Source organism: Nyctereutes procyonoides, unplaced genomic scaffold, assembly GCF_905146905.1.
Source record: "Nyctereutes procyonoides isolate TBG_1078 unplaced genomic scaffold, NYPRO_anot_genome, whole genome shotgun sequence".
NCBI classification, from domain to species: domain Eukaryota; kingdom Metazoa; phylum Chordata; class Mammalia; order Carnivora; family Canidae; genus Nyctereutes; species Nyctereutes procyonoides.
Genome location: NW_026575140.1, coordinates 34750022 through 34774033, shown reverse-complemented (window position 1 = coordinate 34774033; position 24012 = coordinate 34750022). Strand labels below are relative to the sequence as shown.

The 24012-nt window shown below is 53.8% G+C and overlaps 1 protein-coding gene across 5 annotated transcripts in view; it reads left to right on the top strand.

The window, feature by feature from the left end:
- The window catches only part of SSBP3 (single stranded DNA binding protein 3), a 165251-nt gene that overhangs the window by 129293 nt on the left and 11946 nt on the right, over positions 1-24012 (top strand). For 2 of the 5 annotated variants that reach the window (XM_055305972.1, XM_055305974.1), the window contains 7 exons: positions 9796-9876; positions 10792-10851; positions 14918-14984; positions 15075-15151; positions 22201-22265; positions 22963-23011; positions 23660-23695. In XM_055305972.1, coding sequence (XP_055161947.1) covers positions 9796-9876; positions 10792-10851; positions 14918-14984; positions 15075-15151; positions 22201-22265; positions 22963-23011; positions 23660-23695 — 435 coding nt within the window. The remainder of the gene's footprint in view (positions 1-9795; positions 9877-10791; positions 10852-14917; positions 14985-15074; positions 15152-22200; positions 22266-22962; positions 23012-23659; positions 23696-24012) is intronic. The other 3 variants (XM_055305973.1, XM_055305977.1, XM_055305976.1) reach the window with 2 other exon arrangements.

Genomic DNA, 24012 nt, shown 5'->3' with positions numbered 1-24012 from the left:
GGTTGGATATGATGAGATCTTTACTCTCAGAATTGTCTGTCAGGGTGTGAAAGGGTAGGGGGATGAAGGCTGCATGCGTGCGTGCGTGTGTCCAGGGAGCCTAAAGCAGAACAGGAATTCTCTGGGTGGATGAAGCACTGCCTTTTTAATGTGCGCTTCACCTTCAATGCTGATGTGATTAACAGGGGAGCCTTAGCACTGGTGAGAGGTGGTGGGGAGGCTGGTGGGCAGGAGTAGGATGCATCTTTTCAGCACTCTCCATTTTCAGAATAAAGGCAAGCTTTTGGTTGTAGGGGATTTGGTTCTCTTAGCAAAGTTAGTTGTTCCCGGGGATTGGCATGGTTCTGGATCCCAGGTCAGTCTCTACTACCTCTCCAGCTTACCTACAGAGTTGGTCTCTACAGCCGTGAGTATACGTCGTGGGAAGAGAGGTTTACTATCTGGATCCTGGCTAGAAACCCACATGGTGACTAGGCCTGGGTATTGGAAACCTTCCCCTGGGTCCCAGCTCCTCTGCCAACATTAAAGAAGGCTAGCTATTCAGGGCTAGAGTGTGGCTTAGTGGGAGAGTAGATACATATTCCATGTGTAGTGTTCCAGAAAGCTATGAACTCTGTCTTCCACTGGCCACAAGTCTCGATTTCTAACTTGAGAGACACAATAGAAGCATCTTTGGAAAGGATGTGTGATTCCCAAGACCTCAATCTGATTGCCAGTCTTATGCAGGAGCTTGGAAAGGTTAATGACCTGGCTTTTCCGTCCAGAGGTCCCAGCCCCAGGGTCTCCACCTGGTGCATAAGGCCCTCCAGCATTATGCCCACGCCGCCTCTCCAGCATAGGCTCCCGTCTTTCAGCCCAGAGTCGCCTTTTGTTTCTTCTCTGCCAGAGGATACCTGTTCATCCTTCCAGGCCTTGCCTGAATGTGATGATGCTGTAATTGCTGTCTCTTGCTCTCTGGTATACCTGGCTCCTTGTCTCTGTTTGGTCATAGTTAAACCGTGGTCTCTCCCACCAGCCTGGGATTCTTTCAGGGAGGTCTGCAGTACTGTTTATTCAAGTATCTCCAGCACTTAGCACTCCCTCCAGGGTGCTAGGACCCAGTGGCTTGATGCACGCCTGCTAGACTGGGTCCTGCACACGTTCCGCACATGCTTTTTCCTGTGTCCCTGGAAAGGGTGCCTGGTTATGTGGATGCAGGCACATACAAAGAATCTCTAGCAGGGGGGCCCCAAAGCTTTAGAGCCACCTCTCTTGTCCCCCACCCTATCCTGACCGTAGCCATTCAAGGTAGAGCCCTGCCCCGAGATAACCCTAGCGCTAAATTCACTGTATAGGAGAGGGTCAAACAGTGTGAACTTGCTGAAAGAACTCAGGGCTGCAGTTGAGCCCCCAGAATATTCTGTGCTGGCCTTCGAGGGACTAGCTCATTCCCCAGTACTATGGTGAGAATGAGACTGGGGAGATGATCAGCAAGGAGATACTCTGGGACCAGCCAGGGGATGGGAATGCTGTCTATTTTGTTATAGTGATGAAAGGTCATTTTGTTCAAGACCAGTGGTTACAAAAACCAGGGCTACAAGAGTGGCCACATGGCATCTTGGTAGGAGAAATAGAGCTCAGGTTTGCTGACCCCTGGTCCAGAGCTCATTTCTGTTCAGTGGGAAAAATCATGGCTCTGATAAATAATACTGTAATGTCATTGGACTGCAGTTTTCTTATTGTCAGTAGGGTTAATCTTTGTTTCATTTGTCTTATTGGAGGGATTTAAGGTAAAAAATCGGAAAGTAGATATAACACTGTTTTATTTTACCTCGACAATTTTAAAAGACCCCAGTTTTTTCCCCCCTCTTCAACCTTGAAAGCCATTACCTCTCCATAGGGTCAGCAAGCATTTTCTGTGAAGGACCAGATAGTAAATATTTTAGGCTCTGTGGGCCATCTGGTCTCTGTCACAGCTCTGCCACTGAAGCATAACAACAGCTCTGGACAGTACACAAATGAGCATGGCTGTATGCCGATAAAACTTTATTTACACAAACAGGCAGCAGGCCATCTTTAGCCCTGAGCCATAGTTTGCCTCCTCCTACCCTTGCACAGCGTGGTGGCTGTGCTTTTGGGGTCCTCGCACTGCAGCTGACCCCAGCCTCCATCCTGGGTATGTAGTGTGGTGCAGGGCACTGAACCTGGCCCCAGGACCAGAGAGACGGGGCTCAGTCTTCCTGTCTACACATAGGGTTGGGGAAAGAGGCCAGGGGTGATCTGTGCCAGAACTCTGCATTAGGTCTTGGACACTGCCACTACTTTCATTTGCCACACTTCCTCCCTTTGTTTTGGAAAACCATTGCTTGCTGATTCTGCGTCTCCGTCTCTATGGGGCAAGCGTGCCTCATGTCTCTTGAGAACATTTGCTGAGCACCTTCTGTGAGTGTCTTGGCGCTAGATTCACACGTATGCGGACCTCTTGCCCTTGTCGTCTGCCCAGCTCTGTCCTGCCTCCTCAGAGAGGTGCAGGGAGAAGGGGAGGTCATCTGGGGCCTTTGCTCAGACAGAAATCAATGAGTCTTCTGCTGATCTTTGCACAGAGTGGACCATGGTGGCTGTGTAGATTGCTGATAGTCTGCAGAGGTGACCCCAAGAGGGAGACGTTGTGTACTGTCCTGCTCCCTCTAACTGATGGCTTCCCCACCATCCCAGGAAGATGGGCCACCACCACTTCACCTCTCTCTGGCAATACCCATTCTCCTTGTCTGGTGCCCCCGGGGGTCGTGATTCTTATGGACTCATTTCCTAGGCAGCCAACAGCCCCTGACTTGGAGCTCTCTGGGGCTTATGCCATTGGGTGGGCACACAGATGGCCTAGGCTCCCTCTGCCCTTGAGTTGGTAACTTCAGTTCCACTTCTGGCTCGTACCTCACTCACACACACACACACACACGCACGCACGCACGCACACGCAGAAGCATGTGTGTCCCCTTCCACAGAGGGGACAGTTAGAGACAGGATAGGAAAGCCAACTATGCAAGCCATTGCCAACTTTGTTCCCATAGGGTCAAAATAAAGGAATAACTTCCTGTGATGAGGTACAGGTTAAAGGGGAGGGTGGTTACAGCTCCCCCCTCCCTCACCCAGCCAGGTGATCAGGTTCGTGCTCCAGGGACAAAGCAGACTGTGTTCATAGACATGGGGTGTCTGTAGCAGTAGGGCACACCTTGGCCCTCTCCCCAGAATGGGCTTACAGCATTTTCCGTCAGCATTTGTGTCCAAGGAGCAAATTGGATTGTCTGCCACATGCCTTTTACCGTGTGTGTAATTAATGTAATTTTATATTCACTCAATTAAAGTGACACGCCCAACAGGCAGATTACACAGGCCCCTAATAATGCAAGTCGTCTGTCTCCACTGCCGGTTGATAACCTCCCCACCCCAGCCTTGCCAGGCCAGGGGCCGGTGGCCCCATGAGTGAGGAGAGATGGGGATGGGTGGAGTGTTTGGCCTCTGAGCCACCTAAAACTTCCAAGGCCTTCCCCTAAGGCCTTCTGTGAAGATACAAGACAAATTTGGCCAGAGGTGAGCACCTAGCAGCTCAGAGTACCCTCATGGTTTCCCTGTGAGGAACATGTCACCTGAATTCTCCCTCTTTATAGATGAGCAGCCCAAGGATCAGGGATATAAGGCAGGACTCCAGCCCGAGGCCCCTGGGCTCTGGGGCCCAATGCTTGGCACTGGCCACAGCTCGTCCTCATTTGCTCACCTCTGCACCCAGAAAGCCTGGAGTTAAGTCTCAGCTCTGTTTTCCTGAGGGTCTGGGAAAAGGCAGCTTTGGGGAGCGTGCAATGGTGCTGGGGGAAGGATCGGGGAGTTTTGGAAATACTAAACTTGGCACATAGCTTTTATTACTTTTTAGCTTTAAAAAAAAAATCACCGTGGGTTTTTTTGTTTTGTTTTGTTTTTTACTTTTAATTTTAAAGGACTCTCTTATCTGTAAGAATCTTTAGTTCAGAGGACCAGCTTGGTCACCCTGTTGGTACTAATTTTTCTTCCTGGTTCCTTAAACTCAAAGGTGTTAGATATGTCCACCCGGGGCTGGCTGACCATGGCTATGGGGTCTGCCTGTCGGCCAAGCCTTGCTGCCCTGTTCGGGCCCTGACCGGGATGTCTACATGGGGTAGAAGGCAGTGCCCATGCTCTTGAGCAGCGTGTGTGGCTTCTACAGATGAGACCCGATGTGTGGGGAAGACGCCACGTGTTGCGGAATGCACTTGGGGCAGAGCAGGTTTCAGGAAGGAGAGGGGGTGTGGGCTCTCAGGCTGAGAAGAGTGTTCCGGGCAGAGCAGGCCCAGCTCCAGCTTTCCCTGTACACAGGCAGCGAGTGGCCACCAGAGCATGAGGTGCGTGACCATGGAAGCCTGGGAACCTCCCTGGCTCTTAGCGCCGTCTGCAGCACCACCCCACTGCTATGTCCCTTTCTCCTGATGAGGAAACTGGATTCATGTTGTATCCTGAAGGAGCTGGGATCAGATGCCAGGGCTGTGGAGCTGGAAGCTTTCCTTATCATGCTTCATAAGCCCATCTACCTCTCGAGGATGGCTTCAGGTGAAGTACAGGGACTCAGCCCACCTGTGACCTAGAGGCCTAAGTGGCCCCTGCTGATGCTCTGAAGTACCTTTCTGCAGAGGCCTTGGGTCTCTCATGCCGTGGGAGTGTTCTGTTCCCCACCATGCCTGTGATGGCAAAGGCTCTTTTCACTGAACTTTCCATGTCCAGGGTTTTAGTGAAACAGCCCAGTGTTTGCTTAGATCACACCCATAGCAGAATCTCCCTGGGCCCTGCATAAGTGGCTCTCAGAGGCGGCTAGATGTAACACTACCCAACGCTGGAATTGGAGGAGAAAGAATAAAAAGGAAGTGCGGGAGTTCTCTATCTCCGGTCAGAGACCTTGGGACTGCCTGAGACAGAGTGGCAAGTCCATTATCAGGGTCTGGGGCAGAATGAAGGCCCAGGCAGGAAGTGGGCACATTTGCTGCTGCTTTTTCCCAGACTCGGTTGCAGGGTTCCCTGATTGGGGTCTCCCCTTGGTGCACATCCCCCTGCTGTCACCCCGGAGGGGGGGCAGTACACTGCAGGGAAAGACTTGTGACCAGTCCAGGGACCACAGTTCTCATCCAAGCTCCCTGGTGGCCAACATTCTGTGGATAACTCTGGGCCTCAGTTTACCTGTCACCGTCTGTTGGACCCCATGGCATTTTAAACTGACACTTGAGCTTGTTTGTCACTGTGTCCTCATCCTTCTCCCCAACTAGCCTGGGAGTTTCCAGGGCCAGATGGGTCTGATGCACCTTTGTGACCCATCCCCAGGATATGGGGCTAGCCAGGCACCCAAGGCCAGCATCTAGAATATGTATGTGTGTGGCTGAGTGACGAGTTGCACCCACATGTCCTTCAGCCTCTTGGACTTGTTCCTCTCTGTTCCTTATGTGCCATGTGTGGCCCGGAGGCTCCGCTGGTGGGCTTGTGAGAGTAGTGGGTCATCTCAGGCCACCTGGAACTCTAGAATCAGACTTTGAGGCTGGTTCCACCGCTTGATAGTTTCTCAGTGGCTTTACTCCTCTGAGGTGTGACATGGAGCGACAGCCTTTCCAGAGAGGAGTTCAGGGTTACACAAGCTAACGCAGGTGAAGGCCACTCCCACTATGACATGTGGCTTCATTATTATTCCCATTTAACCGACTGCAGAAGAGAAGCCCTGTTGGTGGCAGAGTCTGGATTTGAACCCCGTTTTTTCCAAGCCTTGTTTCCTTACCTACAATGGACAGGAACATGATTATCCTCAAGAGATCCCTGGGCTGGGGTTAGATGTGGCTCAGCCACCAGCGAGTTCTCTGTGGTCTTGGGCAGGTCACGCCTCTGCCCTCAGCATCTCTTTTCTCTCCTGTGAATGAAGGACATTGGAAAAAGTGATGATCTGTCAGGGTCACCCGACAGACAGTCTGCGGGCAGGTGGAGTTCTTCCCAAGCTTCCGGTGGGACCCCCAACTCACCTAGCACAGTACTCTGCATCGCAGATGCCTGCTGATGACTACCTGCTCTGTGGCATGCTGGGAGGGGGTTAGGCAGTTCCCGAGACAGAACGCCTCCACAGTCTAGGTGGAGCTGGACTTCGAGGTTCTTTTTGGCCAAACAGGCTTTCAGACACCTAATTTGGGTTCTTCTAAAGTTTTCAGCAAGTAGAAGCTGGGAAGGCCCCATGGAGGAGCTGTCCTGTGTGGGAAAACTCCTCATATCATCAGTGTTGACTCCTTCCTTCTCCCACCTTCTACCCTGAACTTCTCCCCCTGCCTGCCAGGTCTGATCAGTTTGGGGAAGAGAAGAGACCAACATAACCACAAAGGTCAAAATCCTCAAACAAGATCCTTTCTGGTCTGCCTCCTATGTATGTAGCCTTTTGACCAAGTGGGTAATGAGTTGAAAAGACCACAAAGTCCGTTTTCTCTACACCTACCTGTTGATCTCTCCTTGAGGATGCTTGGTATGAGAGAGAGATGTTTTATTGGCCCCACTAAACCACAGGGCAGCAAATTCTGTACCTCCTTGTGGAAATGGGAAAATGTCTGTCTTCTTAACAGAAGCAAATATTTCCAGTGTGGTGCCCTATTCTCTCTCCTGAGAATGTGCCAAGTGTTTAGGGTCCCTCCATGTGCTGTCGCATACCATCTCGGGGACAGAGACCAGACACAGAGTGGCAGACAGCTCCAGGCTGAGTGGAGGTAACAGAGATGTGGAAGATGGAGGATGGAACTTTGGCTTGATGTGGGTAGCCATTGGGAACTGATAGGCTTCTGACTTCATGGAAGAAAAGCTTCCAGCTCATAGAGCTCCCAGTGGTCCTTGGGGCCATGCTGGGAAATACACAAGCAGTCTGGTCAGCACCGACCCTGGGGTGGGAGACGAGTGCTGAGCTTCACCTGTCTTGAGATCTTGGTGGGGTTTTCTCTCTGGATAACTGCTAGCCTAGGCTAGGGTTCTCTTGTTTCAAACCCTGGCTCCAAGTTACTGGGGGAGACTTCTGAGAATGCCACTTCCTCCCTAGACTTAATAGCCTACTGGCCAGAGAAGTTGCTGAGCTGGCCGGAGCCTCACTGACCAGCCGCATGCTCCCAGCCCTTAATATTCATTGGCCGTTTGCCTTGAGGAGCTACTTGGAGGCGAGCTTGTGTGGCATCCACTCACTGAGAGTCCAGCCAGGGAGCTTCTGAGGGAGGTAGAGAGGTGAGGCGCACATACCAGCCTGCCCTCTGGATGTCGGGGGGGCCCAAGCAGCCAGAATCCAGGGCTGAGAGACAGCTTGGGATGGCCCTCCAGACCCAGTTTCAAGCATTGGCCCTTAGTAGGGACTGCCAATGACTGAGGCCCCCTGTGGGGGCCAGACACTCTTGGGTGCTTTCTCTATGTTTTCTACAATCAGTTATTGACTCGGCAACTACTTGCCTCCCCTGGCTAATGGGGCCACAGGTGTGGGGGACCTGCCCAGAGACACACTGCTCTCCCTAAGGAAGCACTGGGTCTTACCAGGGAGGGCCACGAGGGTTGGAGGGAGGAGGCGCTCCTTTCTTGCCAAGAGCTGGGAACCGACAGAAGGCCTTTTGCCCCCTCTTGGCAACTGGACCTCACCCTCAAACCCTCTTCTTCCGTTCTTTTTATTTTTCTTTTTTTGGGGGTTGGCTTTGAATTATCTTATTTTGTTTACATTGCACCCAAGTTTCATGGTACAAAAGACTTGCAGGTGCAAATATGTCCCGCCTTCATTAGCTTCCCCTCCCTTTTTAATTTATGTGATTTCAATTTTCCTTCCCTGTACTGTTAATTAGGGGACCCTCTAATCAGTGCCATTATCACAGTGGTATTCATGTTTAGGAAAGCCGCTAAACAAATGCTTGCAAAATTGCTAAATGGCTAATTAATGTCTGTTAATTAAGAAAATTGCTCATGGTAACAAACCATGCCGTTGCTGGCAGCCGCTAGAAAGACACACACTTGTTGAAATTAGTAGCGTGGCAGGTAGGGGAACATCTGCTCTGCAGAGCTCTCCGGAAGTGAGCAGCCCCTCACTTGGCCAAGAAACTCCAGGCCTGTCCTCAGTGGCGCCCCTGGCTTCCCATACGGCACCTGCACACCTCTTCTCTGGGTCTCCAGGCCCACCGGCTGGGACCCACTCCTCTGCCCTGCCCCTCTGCCCTGTCCCAGCTCCCCGCAGTTTGCTGAGCAGGCAGGAGGCTGGGCAACCTGGCTTTGAGGGAGAAGGCTGACAAAATCCTTCCTGCATCTCAAAGATTCTCTCTCCATCTCTCCTCTTTAATGCAGCCCCCCTCCACCTCTTGTGCAGGTTTTGAATTTTTCTCAAACGTGACTTCCACAAGTAATGACATGCTCGAGGGCAGAGAAGAGTGAATTAGGGCACTTTCTTCAGCAACAGCACCAGGGTCCAGCTCTGAGCATCCCAAGTAGGCAGGAAGGAGCTTCCAAGATGGGCTTTTTGTCCTTTATGATTGACCCACAGTAGGAAATATGTTTGATTTTGTGAACCAGTATCCATACACACACGTATGTATAAATGTGAAAAAAGTTAGTGAGAAATACTTGCCTTAAAACACATGGAGCTGTTAGTTTCTTTTCTTTTATTCTGTCCCAGGTTTATAGAAAACGATGGTTGCAGCCCACTAAATTGATTCCTCCACCCACTAATGGGTTGCATCCCAGTTTGACCAACCACATGGTTTAAGTGAATTTTCCTGCCCATCTTTTTAGGGTGGGGGTAGTCAAGGTCAGCATAGCCCACGGTTTCTGGAGTCAGCTTGGAACCACAGGTGGCTCACCGCCAACTGGAGTGGAAGGCCCAGCCTTCCACATTTCCACCCACCCAGCAGTCCGGAACCACCAGCCCCATCCCCCTAGCTCCTCTGCACCTGCCTGCTTGAGCTCTGGGCTGCAGGAGCCTGGGTGAACCTTGAATCCATCAGGCGTCTCATCCTGGCTCTGCCATCTACCTGTTGTGTGGCTGTGGCCAGATGCCTTCATACCTGGAGACCCAGTTTCCTAACTGGTAAAAAAGAATGAGAAACCCCACTTCATGGGGCCATTTTCAAGTGAAGGTGACTTAGCAAAGTTTTCCGAGTGGGTGCTCAGTAATGGTCTGTCCTTTTGTTTCCTTGTTTGTTTGATCTCTGGCACAGCCTGACTCTTCCTGTCTATTCTTGTGCCCCCATCAGGCCCCCTGCCCTCAGTAGACTGGCCTGGGAGGCCGCATCCTATCTCTATCCCCCCAGCCCAGCCCACCCTAGACTGGGAGCTCCCAGAGGGCAGGGCCTCGCTGGGTTCTTCTGCGCTCAGAAGTGGACCTTGCACACTTTGCAGAGCAGGTGCACTTGCTGTGCCTCACTCTGCTCTCTGAGCCCGTCACAACCAGCAGTATTTAACATGGCAAACTCTGCTCCAACGGTAGACGGTGCCCGGGCCCCTGCTCCTGCGTGCTTTGACAAGGGAGCTGGGTTTCATTCTCCATCCCTGTAAAGCGCCCTGTGAGTGTGTTCATCGGCTTCTCTCCCTCCTGCTCGCCGCCTACACTGTTGAGCCTGCGACCCAAGCAGCCGCGCACACCTCCCCACCAATCAGAGCCCGCCGCCCGCCCGCCCGCACGCCCGCCGCCTGCCCTTCGTTTTGGTTTAATTTTTGTTCTTTTAAGCTTCTGCGCTTCTCCATGTGCTGTGATCTATAACCTGCCTCTACTGTCTGGCCTCACAGGGTCCTCCGGGGTCACAGCCCTCGCCGCACGCACAGCCTCCACCTCACAATCCCAGCAGCATGATGGGACCCCACAGTCAGGTAAAAGCACTGTGGCTCGCCTGCCCGCCGGGGGGCGCGGGGCACGAGGAGGACAGAGCCAGCAGAGGAAAAACAAAAATCAAAATGTGCTCTAGCCATGGTTTTCGAGTCTTTATTGACAAACGAAATATAATAATAATAATAATATAATAATAATAATAAATAAATATTTCCCCCCCTTAAAATAGTCTTCATTCCTGGGACATCACACCCCGCTTAGATATGAAACCAAAAGAAAAGCAAATCTATTTCTGTGACCTTGTCAGCGGCCTTTGCGTTTTTGTTTTTTCCTCTCTCACTTTTGGTTTGGTTTTTTGAGTTTGGTTAACCATTTGTCCGTAACCGAAGCTGCATCCCTAGCCTTTTCTGTGTGCACTCTCGCTGCTGAGAAAGCTTTCTTGCCCATTGCCCTGCATAAGTTAGGGAGCCCGCTGGCCCCTTTCTGTTCTCATTATGTTTGCCCCCCTGAAATCCTCACTCCCCTCCCCACCCACCTTTGTCAGTGGTTTCTGTGTGTGCGTGTGCGCGCGTGTCCAGCTTTATCCGCACACCCTGAACATTTTGTGTACAACTCCCTTTGTGAGTCTTTATTTGCCCCTCCCGGGAGCAGAGGTTTCTTCCTTTGCCCTGCACTGCTCTAACTGCTCTTCCGCGTCCCGTGCCAAGTCCCAGCCGCACTCTCCTGCCACCCAGAATAGATCTCCATGGGCAAGTGCCGAGTCAGGCTGTGCCCTGTGCATCTATTGTTCCCTCTGCCCAAAGGAAGCTTTGCCCAGAGGGAAAAGGCCACCGAGAGAAAGAGAGTTTAAAAGATCACCAGTTTTAACAAAACTGGACTTTGTGGAGTGGAGTGCTTTCGTGTTTTCGCTGTGCAGAAGTGCAGGCTGTCATTGAACTAATTCCCTATAATTGCAGCCTTTTATGTCACCGCGATACGCAGGCGGCCCCAGGCCCCCGATCAGAATGGGAAACCAGGTACTGTACCTTTTCATGTTCTCTCTCCCCTTACCCAGCCACCCTTGGCCCCAGTTGGACTTTGACTCAAAGCAGAATTTGGGGAAAGAACTGGGAGGTGGAGGGGCAGGTTGGAATGCAGGAAGTAGCTTACAGGTGGGTCCCCGGGGCAGGCCCTGTGTCCACTCCGTGTCCACAGTACAGCCCCTCTCACAGCATTTCACCTGCCTCTCATTGGTGGGCTTTGGGCAGCTGGTTCTGCAGTTCAGAGGGCAGCAGCAGAAGCAGCCAGGATGGGAATGCAGGGTTTCGGCTATTCTAGAGAAGGTGGTAATGCCCCTGCCCCTCCCTTCCAGCCCCTTCTTGGAAAAGGGTCTTCCTCCTTAATGAAGTTAATTGACAACGTGCATTTTTTCCTGGAAGCTTTTGAGAATTGCCAAGGCTGGTAAATATAATCCTGCTATTAAGGGGAGAAATGGCCCGTAGGAATGCTTAGATCAGGAGGCTGGATGCAGCAGAGCAGGACATTTGTGAGTTTTTAAGCAATGTCTGCCTGTTTCCCAGACCCAACTCCAAACAAGAAAGGATTTGTTTGTATAATTAGAAAAGTGGTCTGCTTACGGGGAGGGCTTCTCAGCCTGGGGTTGTGTGCCTTGTGCTGGCCCATTAGGGTTGGCAATTCTAGGTGGTCTGGAGAAATCGGCCCCCATGCCACCCTCCATAGTTCAGCTTATTGTGGTCCGGGGAGCAGTGGGAGGAAGCTGGAGAGGTAACGATAAAGTATCTTTGGCGATGAAAGATTGAAAAAAAACTTAAATGTTGGGGAGATTGCTTTTCGTGCCAAAGTGTTTTTTATACATAATTCTTAGAGTGACCCTGCAAAAGCTCCTCCAAAAATTTGAAGGCATCACCAGCACGTCCAGCCCCTTTGCCCTTGGAACTTGGGAGTTCAGTGACCAACTCGAGTGGCTTTATTGTTTCTGTTCTCCGGGCTCTGTAAGAAAGGCCCCCAAGTGCCGAGCTCCAGGGCCCAAGGAGAGACCATTGTAGAAAGGGACTTCCAGTTTTAGAGTTGAATTGTTGATCAGGTTTCCGATGACTTTTTTTTGCTCTCCAAAAAGTCTTTTGTTTCCTCTTTCTGTGACATGAAGGAGAGGTTCAAACAAGGGTTAGAGACCCAACTTTTTAACAAGGAGGGGGACCCGTGGGTATGTCACAGATGAGGAAACAGGATTCTGGGAAGTCCTGCAGTAAGCCAGATCAAGCTGGTCTGCAGCTCTCAGCCCAGGGCTGATTTCCTCTGCACCTCACCCACTTCGGTTAGCTTTCGGTGTAGTCCACATGCTGCCTCAGTCACCAGCGGGGACCTCCCCTGCCATCACGTGCACAGGCCCCAGCAGCACCTTCTCCCGCAGCATGTCCAGGAGCTCTCCATGGCCTGAACTGGCCTCTGCCCCATGGAGAGAGCAGATGCTTCCATATCATCATTGTGGCCTTTCCTCCAGCAATTAAGGGACACGAGAGGAAACATGTATGTTCCTATTTATCAGTTAAGCATGAACAAGTGCCCAAGAGAGCAAATGGAGAATAAATCCATCATCTGCACCTCGAGTTACAAACCAGTTGTCCCAACCTCCCCCCGCGCCCTCCGCCCTTGCCCTATTGGAAATCTATACCGATTTTCCGGTTTTCTCCAGACTCAAGAAATGTTTGCCCTCCAGGAGGGGTGTGCCCTTTCTAGGTTTTGCACCTGGGGGGTTCGTGGCGAGTGCCTCAGTTGGGGCTGCAGGTTGAAGAGGAGGCACTGTGCCACTCCAGTGAGCTCAGTCCTCCCCTGTGGCAGGTGGAGGAAGCAGAGGCAGCAGGACTTGCTCAGGTTCATGGGGCCCCCTGTATTAGGGTAATGAGAAAGGCACTTTGGGGGACAAGAAGCTAAGGATCATTAACCTGTTCCCTAAGCCTTACAAGGCCATCTTCCCACCTGCCTCCCTAGTGATAGTTTTGGGATTGTGTATAGAAAAAGCATTGCTGTTTTTCAAGCGATTACAGGTGAGGGGGTGATGAACACTGGGGGGTCAGCCGGGCTGTACATGTCCCAGAGGAGCCCCCGCCGGCCCCGTGGCTGACTGGGGGACTGGGGCAGGCAGCTGAGTGACCGTGAAGATGTGGTTGGGATTTGTCCCTTCCCTGGGCAGACGCTTCCTGCGGCCGCCCCGCAGTGCTATAGCAGAGGCACTGGCCTATTTCCAGGAGCCTGTGGGGCAGCCCCGGAGCGTCACCTTCCCGAGCAGGCTCCAAGAGAGCACACAGTATGTGCTTGCAGTCCCCTATATAAGCCGTTATTTTGCTTTCTTCCATTTGAAGGCTTCGACTTTCTCTGTATGAGAGCTTTTATCTCTGTTCTGGCACATCTGCCTTCGCTTGTAGAGGGGGCCGAGATTGTCCTGTCCCCTCCCTGATCGGGGTCGCTCCAGTGAGGGAGGGAAGGAAGCAATGCCCAGGCTCCCTCTGAAGCTGCAGGCAGCCCTGCTCTGCTCCTGACCCAGCAGGGTTAGGTGGGGCCCAAGGAGGAGCTTCCTTCGAAAACTGTCCTCACTGGAGTACCTGAAGAGGGAGTGATTGCCCAACCTCCACGGCTGCTCCATCAGGGTTGGGTTGGGGGTATTCTGTGACCTGGAGGGTCCCCGGTCTACTTTCCCCCATGCTGGGATCTCCCCCAAACCAGATGGCCTCAGAGGCAGGCCTGCCTTTGTCCTCTCAGGATCCTGTAACCAGGGTCTAGAAATAACCCAGATCCCCAAGTGGCCAGACACAAACTACTCCAGTGACTCAGACCTTGGGAACTGGGGGAGAGGAAGCAGGGCTGGGAGAAAGCAAGAGGTCGGAAGAGCTAAGACCCAGGGGTAGAGGAACAGACTGTGAGTACCCCCAGGCACTGGAAACTTTCAGCAGGTCCTCCCACAAGCACACACGAACATATACCCCATTCTGAAGCTTGGGACAACACTGAGAACTAGTTTCTTTGCTTCCCATCACCTCATTCCACAGCTGGTTTAGAGTTCCCTGCTGGGCTGTCCCCCCAGCAGCAGTCAGGACTGGGGATGGGGTGGAGGTGTCCCTGTCCCAGGTGCCCAGCCTCTGAGAAGCACTGGCAAATGCAGATGGGAAAAGGTGGTCAGTTTTGACAAAGGCAAGGGCCTCGGTTTCATCCTGAGGCATAGGGTTCTAGAAGCATACTTTCCTTCCAGCCCTGCTGCTGTGTTTTTCTTTTCTTCCCGGTTGCCACTGAAATAACTTCAGTCACAAGTAAATCACTTTTAATAGGTTTTCACAGTGAGTGTGCCAAGTGTCACTCAGGAGACCCATGGCACCCTGTCCTCACCTTCTTAATAGCAATCACACCAGCATCTGCCACTTGCTCTAGGCTTTAGGGAATAGGTTCTCATTGAGCATCCTGTTCCCCACTCTCTGGGAGGCCTCCTTTTCACCCCTTGGGTCAGAAGGAGGCATTTCATATGGAGGACGAAGACTGGGTGGGAATCCTGAGTGCTTCTCCTGGCTCTGCCAGTAGGTGACTGGGGGCTGTTGGGGCTCGGGACCTCAGTTTCCCCATCCAAATCTCAAAGGCCATCTCCTCCCTAGCTCCCCTGTAAGAAGACCCTGTGTAGTGATAGGATTTTTAGCTAGCGGGTCTCCTGGACACCACACTTTAGGGGAAGGGATAGAGTGAGTTACATCTCCATGGGGTGAAGGAAAAACAGGGTTCGACTTGAATTGCAGTGGCTGGGGTTTGGGAGGTGAGCATGGGGGACAGGCTGCCGCTGAGGGGTGTATGGCAGGCAGCGCGGCCAAGGTGAGGCTGAGCTCTGGCAGGAGCACAGGATGTGTGATGGTTCCTGTCCCAACGCATGCTGCACCCTCTGCTAATAACAGCTTCAGTGCTGGCCACTCCTGGGGACCTCACCCCCAGCCCCAGCCGGGAGGTCAAGTTCTCGAGTGCCCCCAGATGGGTAGTAAAAGGGCCAGGGCAGGTGGGCATGTCTCCTTTGTCCCCAGCCACTCAGCACAGATCTCACGTCTCTTTCAGCCTCCGGGAGGAGTTCCTGGGACCCAGCCATTGCTGCCCAATTCTATGGATCCCACCCGACAACAAGGTAAAGGGCCAGGCGGGGCCTCCCACAGCTCACAGGGAGTCTGTCCCGTCCGCCCCCGCCACCTCACATTTCACGTACTTTCTTGTGCAGGGCACCCCAACATGGGAGGATCGATGCAGAGAATGAACCCTCCTCGAGGCATGGGGCCCATGGGGCCTGGCCCACAGGTAACCACCTGTCTGTCTGTTCATCTCCCTGACCATCTGTGTGCACCCGCCTACTCCTCCTTCCATGGTCTGTTGGCCTTTCCATGTCACTCACCTCGCAGGGGTCCCCAGCTGCCCTCTCTGCACACGGCCAGGAGCAGCCTCCTGTGGCAAGCAGCAGGCCAAGTTGAGGGGCCCTCTGGGAGGCAGGGGGAGCCGGACAGCCAGGTTGGTGGATCCTCCCATGGGCAAGGTTTGAGGAATTTGGAAGGTGGAGGGTCTGGTACCCAAGCAATGGTGTGGATCCTCCAGGAATCCCAAAGCCCTCCTGTCCTGGGTCCTGAACTGGCTCAGGGTCCTAGTGACCCAAGGCAAGATAAAGGAGGAGCCCTAGTTCAGCCTGCAACGGACTCACCATTTGTCTGTCCTTGGGTGAATCATTTGACCTCGAGGGGCAGGTGGGCCCTAATAGGCCTTGGTTCCCCACCTGTTTGATGTGAGAGGAAGAGGAAATGTCTCTATATCTGTGGTTCTCAGCAATGCCACCCCAACTGAGAGGAGGCCAGGCCGGCCAGGGCCCCCAGTACCCACTTGAACCCAGGGCTTCTGCTGGTTTCATGCACCAGGCTCCAAGCTAAGATTTCTTCTGACCAGAGAGGTTCCGTTGTCAAAAGGGACACCTCAGAAATCTCTGGAAGAAATGATGTCAAGTGCCCTGTCTACACCTTGTGACCTAGCCCCATGCCCCACAGGTACAGGGTCCCACAGGACCATCCAACAGGGGGTCTGACAGGCCATTCCTGTTCTTGAACCTTCTCATGGTTGGATCCCACTCTTCTGAGTGTTTGAGAGTGGTTCTGTTTCCTGTAGTAGCTGTGGCAGAGAGTTTGCTGATCTGACTATCTAAAAGTGCCTGGAAGTCTAAATAAGGAGAGGGGAGTTTCATTTAGTGAGATCAGGAGGGTTTTGCTATAGGGTGTTCCTTCCCTTTTCTGCTCTGCCTGGAAGCCGGCTTATCTTTGGGGTCCGTCCCCCTGACTCAGTGTACAGATGTTTGGGTTCTCTGGGCCCTTCCTCAGGTTTCTGGTTCCCTGGGGGAGGGGGAGTGCTCCCACGCACAGGCCTGCAGACACGTGCCCTGCTTTTGTAAGGAGAGGTGTCTGCCCACACCCAGAGTCCTCCGCTCCATCTGGAGTTGTATTTACAGCACACCCAGCCCACTGCTTTCTTCTCGGTGGTGACTGCAACATCTGTGGTGCTGAAAGATTTTAGGGAGGTCCTTGTCTCCTCTTGGCCCCATAATCCTAAAAGGAAGCAAGCCCATACCAATTGCTGCTCTGGTTTTCTTGTTTGTTTGTTTTCTTTCCTCAAATTCCCCAAAGCTTGTGTTTTCACGAGTTCCTTTTAAGCCACCAGAGCGGCCCCTTCCTGCCATGTGGGTGTTTTGAGCTGACCTCTGCAGGGTGGCTGTGCTGAGGAACTCCTGGGAGGGGCAGCAGTGTCTGAAAGCAGAGTGTTCCCTCTCCTGAGTCAGGAATCTGTAGGTCCCTCAGCTGCCCATTAGAGATGCTCTTGGGGTGGACAAGCAAGTGATCTTGGGACTTCCACAACATCCTGGGGGATCTGGGGACACAAGAGGATGGACTGGGAAGGCCCCCACCCGCCCCTCTGGGCTCTTGGAGGCTTAGCAGCTACATCTGTAAAATGGGAAGGAGACCCGCATCTGCAGAATAGGAAACGCTCAAAGGGGGAGGCTCAAGTTCTCGGCATGACGGTTGGCATGGGGTACTCTTAGTAAGTAGTCTGCGTCTTCCAACTTGGGGACTTAAAATCGGTGTTTAGAACTCTGATTGCCTGGGTTTGATGATTGCTTTGAGTCATGTGTGTTTTTGTTTTTTAATTTTTTATTCTGGCTAAGGCCATTAACAGAGTTAAGCCTGTATTAATAATACTGAGGTTCTGAAAGCTGGGAATGGATGTCAGCTGATTGAGAGCAGAGTATTCTGTAAGTTTGGGACTTCCTCCTAGCCGAGCAGGTGTCTCGTCATGTCCCTGACCAGCAGTCTGGCACACTCTTGTGGCATGCTTTAAAGAGGTGAGGGTCCCAAAGGCTGAGGTCTTGCCAAAAGAAAGCCTTTTGGGCCCAAGTGGCTCTCCTGGCTTCACCAGGCAGGGTGCAAGGTCAGAACTCTCCTGGAGGTCCTAAGAGGGTTGACCGAGAGGGAAGGGAGAAGCTAGCCCCGGGATGAGACCAGTGGATGCACCCCCTCCCCACTGAGCCTCAGGGGCTCTGGAAATGTCTTATTTTTTATTTGACTTTATCAAATCAGTAGAGAGACCCTAAAGTGCTTTGTCCATGTCTCCCATACTGCTCTGGGTAGAGTGCAGTCTTAAATCTCTGAGCCAAACCTCCCTTAGAACAACCCAGAATGTCTGCCCCCTGCCCCCCACTGGGGACAGGCCTGGCCTGGTTTGGGACAGGTTTGGGGGTCATCCAGGGAGCGGGCACTGCAGAGCCTGAGAGGGCAGGAACACCCTACCTCCTGCTCCCAGCCTTTTCTTGTCTATCCCCTGGGGGTGCTTTCTTGGTCACTCCCAACAGACAGGAGAGGGACAAACTCAGAACTCAGTGCTGGAAAACATGTTTCCAGCCACAGCTCAGCCTGCTTGGGCCTCTAGTCCCTCATCTGCAAAGTGGGGAGCTGAGTGATCACCTCACAGGGCCCACGGTAGGTTTGGCAGAAACAGCATGAGGTGCCTGCAGGGTGTTCACGCACCCCACTGCCTCCCTAGACCTGGGCTCGGGGAGGGAATCCTGTCTCTGCCACAGCTTGGGCTGTTAGAAGAAGAGACTAGACTAGACCCTTGAAGCAGCCTTTGCTAAGCACCACTGCAGGCACAGTGCCAGGCTGAGAACAGAGACACCCAGGTGGGAAACCGTCAGCCTGTAGTTCCAAGTGGGGAATAAGATTGCTAATAGCCAAAAAAAAGATTGCTAATAGCCGGTCACCACTCCAGAACCTTCCCAACAACGAATATGTACGGTGTAGTCTTGGGGCTACTTTATAGATTTCAGAGGCGGACGGAGTGACATTTGCACTTCCTGAGCCTGTGTTGCATTTTAGCCTGAATGTCACAAACGAACCAGCAGACCAGCCATCGCCCTGCCCTTTTCTCTGAGTGCCTCAGACAGGCTTTACTCTGCTTTGGTGAAACGGCCAGTGCCAAAGGGAGGTAATAGATCCACTTAATTATAGTCCTTCTTTAAAGAATTATGTCGGTATCAGATGGGAACGTTCTGGCGAAGTTTTTCAGAAAGTGGCTCCTGTTGGAATGAGTCTAGAACCGCAAGGCCTTCTGGCCGGGCTCCCATGGACAGAGTGCAAGGCCTCCTCCCAGGTGCTGGGGCTCATAGAGCCCATGGGTGCTGCTTGCTAGCATCTCTGGTGCTCAGGCTGGGGATGGAGGGCGGCGTCAGGTGGCCAGCAGCCCCGAGGGTCTGTGTTTGACACAGTTCACATCGTGGGGTAACCATGGTCCCTAGGGACAGTCCTGTGCTGCCCGGAAGAATCTACATCTCCCTGCTGATCCAGGACAGCCCCACTCTTTTTTGGCGCTGCCTGTAGCTTCTGGGCAACGGCTCCAGCAAGCCATAGAAGGATCAGAAACCTAGCCAGAGCAGCTAGAGGCTGGCTGAAGAGAAAGTGGGGCCACATGAAGCACTTTCCCCAGGGTGGGGGGGGGGGGAGGGCACCCATAGGGGCCCCCAGGGGGCCCTGCATGATGAGAGGGGGGATGGAGGACAGGACCCTGCTGCCCAGGAAGCTGTCCTGACAGCCTGTCCTAAAGACTGGAACATGTGAAGGTGACAACAGTGCTGGGCGGGCTCTGGGCAGCACCAGGAAGAGCCCCTGCGCCTGGGAGTTGCAGAGAGGGGGAGCAGGACCCAGCCCTGCCAGCCGCCCAGGGCTTTGCTGTGTCCAGCAGGCTGGGCCTGGTGCCCTACCTGAGGTCCCCAGCAGGGGGGCCCTTCATCATTCCTGCCAGTAGACCAGACCCTTCTGTTTAGGGTCCAGGGTGGCCAAGAGGGGCCGAGGGTGAGGGTGTGGGAAGATGGTGACTGCCTCTGTAGCTACGGCCAGCCCCAAACTGCGTGGAGGGTCCGTCCGGGCGTCCAGCTGCCCCGTCCCTGCAGAGCTGTGCAGACAGCAGCGGAAGGGGGAGCATCTGGCTGCTGGGCACACCTTGCAGTCCAGGGATGTGGACAGGCGGTCACTGAAGGAAGGGAACCATTTCTGTGGAGTCTCTGAAACCATGCTTTCAAGCCAAGCCCTCTGGGGAAAGGGCTGCTTGCTGTTTCTGCTCTGAGAACTTTCCCCCACAGTTGACAGTTCAGCCCTACTTTTACCCCCCGACTCTGTTCACCCTTGAGCAAATCTCAGGCTTCTCTGGGCCTCTGGCCTGTCATCTTTGAAACAGGGAGGCGGAAGTGGCCCTTCAGAGTCTGTGCCTCTAGCAGGGAGGACCTGGTGGGCAGCCTCCCTCTTGGGAAGTGGCCGTGCTGCTGTTGGGAAGGCTCTGGAAGGTGAGCTAGAGGTAGGAACAGCAGTTGGCTCGCCAGAGCCTTCCCGGGGGTCTGTGTACCGCATGGGCGGGCACATCACAGGAGTGAGCACCTGGCTGGTCCTCCCATCGCCCAGTCTGTGCTGCAGTGGCCCGAGCCCCACCAGCCTCCACTAGCCCCCAGGCCAGCCTTTCCCTTGCCTGCAGTGGGCCAGAGAGGCAGCAGGAGCGGCGGGAGCCCACAGGAGAGTTCTCTGTCTGGGAAACCTTTGGAACTGGCCAGGCTGTGCTCCGCGGGAGAGCGGGCTGCCAGGGGTGGCGGCAGGCTTCCTGTCCTGCAGCGCGGAAGTGAGGCTGAGATTTGTGGAGGGATTGAGGAGCTGCACGTGGGGCTTAGGGAGGACCCTTTAAGACCTGAGGTTCTGTGATGCTTAAGGCAGCATTAAGGGCTTTGGTGTTCGTTCTGCTAGCATCCCAAACCAGAGCGCATGTCCGAGAGCTGAGAGCCAAAGGAGCACTTCAAAGCTGTCATTTCATTTGATCCTCCCGGCCCGCTCTCCGTCTCCGCCGCGTAGGCAGGGCAGCGGGGCAGAGGTGGCGGCTGCAGAGCCAGAGCTGGGCTGCGCGCCTCCGGCCGTAGCTCTGCTGTGCACACAGCCGCGGGGGGCTGTCGCTCTTCTCCTGACCCTCAGCGGCTTCGTCTTCCCAGTGGGGGCGGTCTTCCCAGTGGGGGGCTGTGATGGGGCAGTTGTAATGATTGAGCACCCGGCACGGCCTAGGCCAGAGTAAGCACTGGGGTGCCCCGTGCCCATGCCCGGGCTCTCCTGTGCTCTGACCTCAAGCCTGCAGCTCTGCCTGCCAGCCCGTGGCCCTGTCTATAAGCCAGGCCTGGCACTGGCTCGTCCCGGAGCTCACTGGGATCCCTCAGTGGCCCCCTCCCCCTGCCTCCTCCATGCCAGGCCTTGCTGTGTGCCAGTTACTGTCTACACACTGTCCGTGTGTCCTGTTAGACGCCAAGCCGCTGTCAGGGACACCAGGGAGAGCAGGTGGGCCCACGGCTTTCATGTTCAGGAACCCGGCCTCGGCTCAAGAACTCCGCTCCAGCATGATGTTGGCTCGGAGCTGCTCAGCTCGGGCTCTTCAGCCTCCTGGCCTTTTGCTCTTTCTGACGGCCTTTCAGCAGATATGTGGGGAGAGTGCAGACCTAGAGGCTTACAGATCCAGGTTTAGATCCTGGTGGAGTCACTGGCGAACTGACTTCGGGCAGTCAGGTCCTCAGTCTCCCTTTCTCTAAAATGGGACTAATACTAGCTTTGTGGCATTGTTAGGACAACCCAGGGCCTGTATGTCAAATGGGTTATGGGCTCAGCTATTTCTTTGCTGTCAAATTTCCACCAACCTCACCTTTTTCGGATTCTATAAAGGCAGAGCTTAAGCTACAACCAGACTAATTTTACTTTCTGTTCATTTACTTACTCACTCCTTCATTGATTCAGCACCCAGTCTGTGATGGCTGGTGTGTGGAGTGACACATGTACGGAGAAAATCAAGACACAGTGTCCCCCCCTCTCCCCCCCAACACACACATACAAGGTACTCAGAGCCCAGTGGGAGAGACACATGGCCATGATCATAGCCCTGTGTGGCATGGGCTGTGGCAGGGGTCAGGGGATTGCAAGGCATTATGGGAGTGAGCATCGTAAGAATGTACAGGGAAGGCTTCACAGAGGAGGTGCTCTTCGAGCTGGGTTTGGAAGATATGTAGGAGCCCAAGTGGAGAAGGGAAGCAAGGCATTTCTTCTGCAGAGAAAATAGCATCGGAATGGAGAGCCAGGGGTAGTAGTGACTAGAGGTTCCTCATCTGGCACTCATGTGACCTCTTGTGCTGTGCCTTGGGGGGGTGTACTGAGCTGAGGTAGGACTCTTCCCCAAGACAGAATTGGTGACCCTGCCCCCAAGAGTTTTCTTCCTGCTTCTCTAGCACTGTGTGTATCGCAGGCCCCACAGGCTGATGCTGAAATCAGGCATCCTGATCCCAGGGCTAGGGGATAGCCCAGACATGGGGCAAGGAAGGGGGTATCTGTATGTGCTGGACTTTGGGGACAGCCACTGGCCAGGCCTTTCAGGACTCCTCCTCCTTCCACATTCAGACCCACCCTGCCCCTGGCCTCAGAGTTTCTGATGTGGGCAGTGTTCCCCAGTCGGTTCTGTTCAGAGCCCACTTCCTTTACCCACCCAAGACCTGAGACAGATGTGAGGGCTTGCTGGACATCCCCGTGCTTTCGAGAGAACCATCCCGAAGCCTCCCTCTGTGCTGGCTTGTCATTGTGGTCCTGTCACGTGGTTCCCACCCCCTCACCTTATTTAATGAATATGTTATTTTTTTCCTCATCAGATCCTTTCCACAGACTAATCCTCTTGCTTATATTCTGTTTGTCTTTCTTCCCTCTTCCTCTCTCTGGTTCCCCTCCTCCTTCTCATAGACTGACCCTTGGTTATCGTTGCAGAATTATGGCAGCGGCATGAGACCACCACCCAACTCCCTCGGCCCCGCCATGCCCGGGATTAACATGTAAGGCACAGCTGACCCCGCTGGTGGCACAGAGCCTGCGGCTCGCCCCGCCCTCTGTCACTCCCCGAATGGCCGGGGAATGATGATAATTCTGGGCACCTCTCTGGACGTCAGTCCCCTCTGCAGTGGAGTGATGTCAGAGACACTGCGATAAGAGCTCCCATGCCCTGCATTGGGCTTATCCTCTCTGGTTGTGGCTCGGAGCCTGCCGCAGGCATTAGCCCCCCCCCCCCCCCCACTCTTCCTGATAATCCTGTGAGGTGGTTATTACCCCCCACTTACACATGAGGGAACTGAGGCCCAGAGAGGTGAAGTAACTTGCCCATACTCACACAGCTCTGAGTGACAGGATTGAGACTGAACCCCTATACAGTGCTGCTCTAGTGCTTTAGTGTTTCTTAACCCCTCCTTGCGGGGACAGATCTCTGGGAAAATCTGTGGGTTCCCTTCCTGGGAAAATGCACACAGGAGATTTTATATACGTTACACATTCTCCGTGTGATCTATAGGAGCTTGTAGATCTCCACTCAAGGAGCTGCCCTTTGCTCCCCAAGAACCAGATGGTGTCTAAGGCCCTAGGACTGTGGAGGACTTCCTGTTAGTGATGTCAGCCCTCTCGTTCTGGCCCTGCTGGCACCACCCCCTTGGGGCTGATAAGACCTTTTTCATTGTCGTCCTCTCTCTCTCTCCCTCTCAGGGGCCCGGGAGCTGGCAGGCCCTGGCCAAATCCTAACAGTGCTAACTCAGTGAGTACCCCAGTTGGATGGGATGGTGATGGTGTTTGCGAGGGAGGGGCTTCTAGGGTACAGGGTGGTCTTGTCCCCAGGTTGGAGGTGTCATGAGAGGCAGGGTTGCGGCAGGACTCTCTACTCCCACCCCTTGATGCCTGCAGGGAGGAATGCTGCTGTAAGTGAGGCTTGGAGTAAGGTGCTGCGGCCTTCAGGAGTTCGGCCCCAGCCCAGCCCATTGCTCTGCAGAAACCCTGATGTGTGAGCCGAGGGCTTGCTCAGAGACCACTCTCCATGTAGAAACCCCTGGGGATCCTCTCTTCCCTGGCAGGGCTGGCTTCTCACACCCAGAGGAACAAGCTGGGAATGAGCTCCACACAGAAGGCCACGGGGCTGGGGAGAAGCTCTTGCTTTCCTGTCCTCTTGACCTGGAGGATCTCCCATGTCCACACCCCATCAGAGCTCCCTGCCAAGGCTCTTGGGATCAGTTCAGTGTGGGCACTGGGCTTTGTTCACACCCCTGGCCGTCCCAGGGACACTAACCAGGGGGTCCCACAGCCTTCCCCAGCAAAAAGGGGGTGTGTCCCCAGGTGGATTTAGAAGCCCAATGGCATTCTTTGAGAGGAAGTGACTCTGACACGTGGCTCCCCCACTTCTTGTTTTTAGATTCCATACTCCTCCTCATCACCTGGTACCTACGTGGTAAGTATGTGTGGGTTTGGAGCATTGCGTGTCACAGCCCACATGTGGCTGAATGTGCGAGAGAACTTCTCCAGGGTCTCTGTCTCTTTCCCTTGCACAACACATTCTGGGTACAAGTTCCAAACTATGCTAGAACCTGCTTTATCTGTACAGATACCTGCTGTATTCAGGTATCTGTACCTTCTAGTGGCCCAGAAATCCCCCAACAAGGCCTAGAGTTGGGTCCCCATCTTGGGGGCTGCCCAGTGGCCCAGCTGGCTTCCACCACAGGCCTCTGGTTCCCTGCATTGGTGTGTATGTGAGCACATGTGCACACC